The following is an 8,389-nucleotide window of genomic DNA, read 5'->3' as shown; positions in this document are numbered from 1 at the left end:
CAATTGAGTGAAATTACTTTAACATTTTGGAGATCATGTATGTCTAAAAGCATGAATTGGAACTGCACTGAAAGTCAAATTCACTTAGAAAAGAAATTAATGTGGCTTCACCAAGAGAAAAAAAAAAGCTTTTGTGTGTGCACATTTTCATTCCTAAGTAAATACCTAGGAGTGTGATTGCTGGATCATGTAAATGCATGATTAATTTTATAGTAAAAGACAAACTGTTTACCAAAGTGTCTGGACCATTTTGGATTCCCATCAGGAACATATGAGATGTCCAGCTGCTCCATGTTGTCAACATTTGATACCGTCTTTTAAATTCAGGCTATCTTAATGGCTATGTAGTGATAAGCATGCGTTTCGTTTCCTACCCATACTAGTCTACTTATGTAACCCCACTTTAAAACTGATCATTAATTTCAGGAAAAATCTAAACCATGTAAAGGGTCTAAAAGAAAATAACTGGCTTGATTCTGCTTATATTTTGTTTCAATTTTTCCGCATGAAATCCCCAGGCTCTCTAGGAAACATAAAACCGGTGTCAGGCAGCACCAGCTCGATGGAGCTCTCGTAACTGGGCTCTTCATGCAAGGCCCCAACAACTAACCCCTGCGCGTACTTCCATCACTTCCTCGCGCCTTCCCGGCACCTTTCTAAGAATTTCCCAGAGAACCGCGCGACGCGAAGCGGGACGGGCTCCGGGCCCTCAGGCTCCGCCCCTTACCGGCACTCACCCAGGACAAGGCCGCGGGCTGGAGAAGGAAGGTAGCTTCCGGTCTCGCGATTGGCTCTAATCCCGCGAGAAGAGAAGATAGCCGCCCCGGCCTGAGGCTGTCGGTAGCGAGGAAGGGGGTGTGGCCGGGGAGCGCGAAGTCCCAAGGCGTGAGGGAGAGGAGGCGGGGTCGCGCGCACCCGGCGTACGCATGCGCGCACGCGGCCGGTCGGGCTGGGCTGAGAGGGGAGGGGTTGGCTGCGGCGGCCCAGGCGCCGTCGTTATTTCCGCGAGCTGGGCGGTGCGTGGCAGCGCGGGTGGCCAAGGGAGAAGTAGATAGGGACCGCTGTTCGGAGCCATTGAGACTTCTTCCCTCCCGTGTCAGAGAGCCGCAGCACCCCGCGCGCGTGGCGGACCCTGGGTACGCCAGGTCACCCTGCGGCCCCTGCACTCCCGCCGCGCTTCAGGTAGGAGCTGCGGGCTTCCCCGTGCCCACTGCCCGCCGGGGCCCTGGCCTTACTGGGTGTTATCGGGGCGACGACCTGGCACCGGGCGTGCCAGTTCTCCCGCGCGACGACAGCCCTGTCCTTGCCTCCGTGCCCGTGGGGCTGGGGCCGGGCCGGGCTGACCCGGGTGGGGCGGTCCCCTCCTCAGGTGCGCCCCCGCCCTGGGCCCGGCGACTGGGGCCCGGCGGTGCGCTCCCTCACGCTATGCCCCCCGGACAGGCTGTGTAGGGGCCCGGCCGGGCCGGGAGAGGTTGGCCCGGCGAGCTCCGGGCAGGTGAAGGACCACCTTGACTTGTGTAGTTGCTGGGGTCTTGGGCTTCGAGAGGGGACCCTGAAGAGTGCCTTGGTTATTTGTGGCCAGTGTTGAAAGTAGGAAGCTCTGGAGTTGGTTCTCTTTGGGCCAGCTGTGGGATGGTTTGTGATTTTTTCTTCCTAAATAGGCAAAGCAGCAGCAGTGTTAATTGACGTGGGATTTAATTGCAGTAAGGTAGGTTTTTACAGTGCGGTCCTCAAACTCGGAAGAGCTCTGCTTAAAGAGTTTAGTAAGACTTTCATCCAATACTTAAACGCACATGGTTTGCAAATACTTTTGCCCTGAAAGCTACATTCTCTCTTTTACACCAATATTAATTTTATAGGAATAATGGTTATGAAAGCTTCTGTAGACGATGATGATTCAGGATGGGAGCTCAGTATACCAGAAAAGATGGAAAAAAGCAATACAAACTGGGTGGACATAACTCAAGATTTTGAAGAAGCTTGTCGAGGTGAGTTTGAATTTTTGAATTAGAAGTTCAAAATTTTGGAAATGGTGCAATAAAAATGTGGATTGTGATTTCTAAACTATCTCAATAAATGGAAAAAAATCAACATGTGTGGTTTATCGAGTTTGTTAACCACACTTAATTCATTCTCTATCCTCTGATTTTAACTTTCATTTAAAGCCAGTTTATGTAGGTTATAGCATTAAATACAGATGTTCAGGCAGTTTCTTGGGTTAAAATTTTCTAACTTTTAAATAACAGGTTAGAGAGCACATAGCAGTCATTTCAAACTGTGGAAATACGAATTCTGTCGCCCTAAAGACGGGAGTATTATTGTATATTTGAGGTTTGAAAATAATTGGATCATGTCATTCCCTGCTTAAGATCCTCCAGTGGCTTCCTGTTACATGTAGAATAAAATTCAAACTTCTTCCCTTTGGCCTATGTGATCTAGTGTCTGCCTCAGACTTTTTTTGTACCACTGCACACACTAAGGTTGTGTCCCCAGGTCTTTACATAGCTGGCTCCTTCCTGACCACTTAAATGTTACTGTTCCAGGGACTTCTCTGGTGGTCCAGCGGTTAAGACTCCGTGCTCCCAATGCAGGGGGCCCAGGTTCCATCCCTAGTGAGGGAACTAGATCCCACATGCCGCAACTAAGACCCGGTACAGCCAAATAAATAAATAAATATTAAAAAAAAAAAATGTTACCGTCCCAGTGGGGTCTCAGCAGCCAATCTAAACAGATTTATCCCCTCATTCTCTTCTGTCCAGCTCCACCTCAGTTGAATCACCCTGCTTTATTTTCTTCATAGCACTTATCTACTGTGAGAAACCATCATTTTCAATTATCTTTTATTGTTAGCCTCACCCACTGAAATATAAGCTCTGTGAGTGCAGAAATCCTGTCGATAACGCAAAACGGGAGAGGCCACGGTGGTGGGAGGCCCACATACTGCAAAAAAAAAAAAAAAGTTATTCATAGGCCACCCAATTTATGGTATTTTAGTTATAGCTGCCTGAGTGGACTAAGATTCTCAATTTAATTTTTCTTTTTTGCTGTAATGTGTTTTTTTGTGTTTTTTTCTTTTGCGGTACCTGGGCCTCTCACTGTTGTGGCCTCTCCCGTTGCGGAGCACAGGCTCCAGACGCACAGGCTCAGCGGCCATGGCTCACGGGCCCAGCCGCTCCGCGGCATGTGGGATCCTCCCGGACCGGGGCACGAACCCATGTCCCCTGCATTGGCAGGCGGACTCTCAACCACTGCGCCACCAGGGAAGCCCCTGCTGTAATGTTTTTAATTTCTAAGATTTTTTTCCCTCTGAATGTTTCTTTTTTTTAATAAAAGTAGAGTGTTTTTGTTTCAGGGTTGCACTATTTTTTCTAAGAATAATAATAGTTCTTTTGAAATTTTGTTTCCCAACTTAGCGTCTTTCCTCCAACTTGCCTTTTTTAGTTTGTTTTCTTTGGTTTCTATCTTTCGTGTTAGGGGATTACTTCAGATATCTAAGAATCCTTTGTTGCCTGTTGAAGGTGGGGGGAGGCTGCCAAAAAGCCAGCTGGAAGCTCCGAATTTTTGAGCAGGACTCCTCTGCTATGAACGCCAGCATCAGGTGATCTGACTTGGCTTCTGTGTTGGAGAACCTCTGGTGTCAGTTATTTAGCTCCTTCCTCTTAGAAGGATTATATTCTGTAGAGAAAATTTTATCTAATCTCCTGCTTGAGGTTGAAGATTTGACTGTTTGCCTGTGATTTAACAGTTAAGTGGGGGAAGAGGTCTAGAATTTTTACATATTCACTTAATGCCCCCTCTTTCCAGTACTGAATCCTACCCTTCAAATAACCTTCTGTCCCTGGAGATTTTTTGGTTTGCCCTTTTCAAAGAAAGCCTTCAGTATTATCCAGGGTGAGGGAGGGGTAGTTATCTTGTTCTGTAAATTAGGGCAGGGCTCTGGGCTGTCTAATGGCTCAGTTCTCTATGTTTTAGCCCATCTTTATATCCTCACTTTCAGAGGTAAGTGGTAAATCGGGTTGGTTTTGGCTTTCTCCACTGCTGGTTTTATTTTTCTTGGGTTTGCTAGGAAACGACTTGTCTTTCTGTTTCCAAGTTTCCCTAATTTTGTTGTATTATTTCTGCACCAATTTTTCCTCTTCCTTTAGGTTCATAGCTTTCTTTAAAGAAAAAAAATTTTTTTTTCCTTTAATTGTTTAAATGAGATTTCAGGAGGGAGTTAAAGGTTGTTGCATGTGTTCAGTTGGCCACCTTTACCCAGGGGTAAACTTTAATTCATCTGTTTAATTATCACTGTACAGCGGTACTGGATTCCAGCTATATCATAGATTCAGTAGGGTCTTCATAGCGACCCTAGCAGTGAACTTAACCATGATTTACAATGTTATGTGTAGAAATATATTCAAAGATCTGTAACACCAGTTTTCAAATTATCTTCTCATTTATAAGAGGGTAAAATGTATTTGCGTTGTCAAATAGTTACATGTTTTTCTCATCCCGTTAGATTACTTTTCTTCAGGGGAATGATCGTATGCTTCAAGTGCTTAGCACTGCTGCAAACCCAAACTCCAGCTACAAGTTATAGTTCATTGTTCATTTCCAAGGCAAAAGGGAGGATGTCCTAAGGAACTTTAACAGAATCATCTAGTACAGGCCTTCATTTTACAGATGATAAAATCTGGGCCCAGAGTGATCGACTTGCTTCTAGGTCTGTGGAGTGTTCAGTGAAGCTATTTGGTACCCACATCTACCCTAAGTATATGGTAAATTATTACAGCAGTTCTCAACTTTTTGGTATCAGAGCCCCATTATATTCTTAAAAATACCGTCTTATGCTTTTAAAAAGTATTGTTTATGTGTATTATATGTATATTGATGTTTACGGTATTAGAATTTAAAACAAATTTTAAAAATACTTGTTCATTTGAAAATGGTAATAAACCCATTGCATGTCAACATAACATTTTTAAAATGAAAAATGTATTTTCCAAAACAAAGAACAACTTTGAAGAGTGGCATTGTTTTATACTTTTGAAAATCTCTTTGATGTTGGCATAATAGAGGACACCTGAATTCCCTATCTGCTTCTGTGTTCAGTCTGTTGCCACATGTCGTTTTGGTAGAAGTATAGGAAGTATATCAGGCCTCACCAAATGTGTAGTTAAAAGATGGTGGAACCTTTTCAGGTAATTGTGGATATTCTTTGCTACTATACCAAAACTTGGCAGGTGGTAGTTTCTTAAAGATTAAGATTGCAGTGTGGAATCTGAAAGCATATCAGTGGACCTATCACGCTGTGTTACATAAAGTATATTGGTCTGTCTAGAACATTGAAGGGATCTTTTATCCATGCCTAATTTTGTAACATGCATTGCTATTTGCAAAATATTGGTTTAGTGAGTTAAGCACATTTTCCAAGTGTTGACACACTTCATTATTCAGTATTAAAAAGCACATTTGTTAATATCACCACAGTATCCTCAGGAAAGCCTTTTTAAGTATTGGGACACTGTCAAGTTCACAGTGGCAGATACATGCTTTCCAAAATTCCGATTTTTCCTTGAAAGCTCAAATTTTATCACTGGCAATAAACCTTGTCAGTTATTTTCCTAAAGCGACAAACTCATTTATTTTCAAGAAAATGCCATATTGTCAAGTCTGAATAACTATAATTTGTCACTGTTCTTTCAAGTAAAAGTGGCGTTTCATGATAGTTGTGCAAGAGCTTTTCCTTGAGACGGTCTGTTACTTTGGTAAGCAGAGGAAGTGTTTATGTATACTTTCCATTTGTCAAATAGAATATTAAAAAGATGTATTCAAAGATTGAAATTTAATTAGGTATATCAGGACCAGCCCTAGGATGAAGTGAGTGAGGCAGTTAGGGTACAAAATTTAAGAAGGCACTACTTGAAAGTGCCTTCTTAAATTTTGCAACCTACATGCCTTACTTGCACTCTGGTCCTGGCCCTGAGATTAATAATTTTTACTGTTCCATCAAGGACTTCTTAAGTGAAAGTAAATGGAAGTGAAGAATACACTGTTTAGCTTGGGGCCACTGTCTTGATTTGTGCTGAAGATAGAGTTTTGCCCTTTTCCTCTTTACACCATTGCTTTTGCATCATCATTGTAAATGTCAACACAATGAAAAAAGTTTAGTATTATTTACAAAATGTATTAGTATTATTTTAGTATTATAACAAAATGACTTTAACATCACAGGCTCCTGGGTTCTCAAACCATCTTTGAGAACCACTGTATATTCTATTATGCTTCATTACAGTATTTTGATAAATGCTTCTCATTGATTTTTCTGTTTTGGTACATGGAACTTTAAAAAATGAATGTCATTTAACTTATTAGCTAGGGAGATTAGTAATATTCTGAGAACTGCTTCTTTATATCTTCCACAGGAGTTGACCATCAACATTTAAGCTACTTTACTTGCACATTGAAATCATCTGGAGTACTTTAAAACCACTCTGTGGGTCCCACTCCTAGAATTTGATTGGTTTGGGGTGCTGATTGGACATTGGGGTTTTCAAAAGCTCCCAAATTGATACTGATATGCAGCCAAGGTTGAGAACTGCTGCTTTATGGAGGATTAACACTCTTTTGATCAGCTGTTTATGCAAGTGTTTTCTACATTATTTAAATAAAATGTAATAAAAAAATAGTTTGAACACTGTTCCTGGGACAAAAGGAGATTAGATCATGATGCCAAGTAGTTTAAAAACAACTTGAGAGGGTTTCCCTGGTGGCGCAGTGGTTGAGAGTCCGCCTGCCAATGCAGGGGACACAGGTTCGTGTTCCGGTCCGGGAAGATCCCATGTGCCGCGCAGAGGCTGGGCCCGTGAGCCACGGCCGCTGAGCCTGCGCGTCCAGAGCCTGTGCTCCGCAACGGGAGAGGCCACAACAGTGAGAGGCCCGCGTACCGCAAAAAAAAAAAAAAAAAACAACTTGAGAAATAGCATACAGTTCTGTGAAAAAGTTTACTTAGGGAGAAATGTATTAGTGGATTTTAAAAAATGGGCCTGATAATTCTGGTTGTATTATTATAGCCTGTGATGGGTCACTTGTTAATTCTCAGAAGTTCAATTTATAGTTAGTGTTTAAATATTCACTGTGTAGAAGACATTATATTAGTAATTGAGTAGAAATAATATGACCATTTCTTAGAAAATGAAGTTTAAAGGACTGCAAGCACATTTTTCAGGTGCTAATATTTTGTTTCATTTTTTTCTTAGAATTAACAGTTAAATATAAATATGGTATTATTCAAAAGATTTTTCTCTTTGTTTCTTTTAGAATTAAAGTTGGGAGAACTGCTTCATGATAAGCTGTAAGTATTTGTGTCCTTTGAAATAGTGTAGTGTAATATTTCCATCTATTTTGTCTCCTGTGCAGTAGTATTCCTTGAAGTCTGAGTAATTTTACATTTCAAAGCTGTAAGAATAACACTAACTATATAGTTTTAACCTTGGTCAGCTGTTTTGGGGCAGCTGACCTTAGTCGTGATAGGAAGTGGTTGTACCTAGTGAAACTGTGACTTATGGTCATTCCTTGAGGGTAGGTATACAGGATGTGGAATTTCTTGAGAAAAGGTATTGGTTGCATGTTGTATGTGATATGCTGGTTGATGACCAGAGGTAGGTGATTAAATGCCTAGATGAAAGTAGATTGAGAATCCCTAGAAAGGTAAATGAAAGGAAATTCTTGATTATATTTATATTCCCATAGATAGCCTCAGTTCCTATACTGCTGTGGCCAGACTCAATTTTCAAGGTTGGGAGTATGAAATTTTAAATTAGTAAGTAGACAAGATTGGACGTTTGTTAGGGGAAGTAGAAACTTGAAATTTAGTTCTTCTCAGACTTTAATGACATCAGAATCATCAGAAGGGTTTTAAAACACAGATTTCTGGAACCCACCCCCAGCGTTCCTTATTTAGTAGGTCTAGTGTGGGGTCACAGAAGTTGAATTTCTCAAGTTCTCAGGTGAGATTGATGCTGCTGATCTAGGGACCACACTTTGAGAACCACTGTAGGTCATCATTTTGATGTCACAGGCAATGATAGGAAGGGTATAATGAAATCAAACCATAAGCTAATGCAGGAAAGAATGTGGCTCCTGACTATGGAATAACATTTGAGAGAGGGCCGCTAGAGGGACATAGCCCTCTTCATTTCCCCAAGGTTTTAGACACTGAGTCCAGGGATCATGATTGCCAGCAGCCTACACTGGCCATCTATTAAATTTGTATCCTTTTAATCCATATCTTCTTTAACTGTCATTTTTTCCCCCCTAGCATGTACGATGTTCTAGCCTTCTATGTCATTTACTTATCTTTATTGTTTGTTTCCTTCCACTAGAACGTAAGCCCCATGAGACAGGC

At 41.8% G+C, this 8,389-nt stretch overlaps 1 protein-coding gene across 1 annotated transcript in view; it reads left to right on the top strand.

Moving 5' to 3' along the window:
* Positions 1–995: 995 nt before the first annotated feature.
* Positions 996–8,389, top strand: part of NAA35 (N(alpha)-acetyltransferase 35, NatC auxiliary subunit) — an 87,437-nt gene continuing 80,043 nt past the window's right edge. Inside the window, exons 1-3 of the mRNA XM_029201711.1 lie at positions 996–1,182; positions 1,860–1,988; positions 7,303–7,336. Coding sequence (XP_029057544.1) covers positions 1,865–1,988; positions 7,303–7,336 — 158 coding nt within the window. The 5' untranslated portion in view covers positions 996–1,182; positions 1,860–1,864. The remainder of the gene's footprint in view (positions 1,183–1,859; positions 1,989–7,302; positions 7,337–8,389) is intronic.

This window comes from Monodon monoceros, unplaced genomic scaffold (assembly GCF_005190385.1).
Source record: "Monodon monoceros isolate NGI ecotype Baffin Bay Population unplaced genomic scaffold, NGI_Narwhal_1 Super_Scaffold_5, whole genome shotgun sequence".
Classification (NCBI taxonomy): domain Eukaryota; kingdom Metazoa; phylum Chordata; class Mammalia; order Artiodactyla; family Monodontidae; genus Monodon; species Monodon monoceros.
The sequence above is the reverse complement of the archived record's forward strand: the minus strand, read 5'-3'. Positions and strand labels throughout refer to the sequence as shown.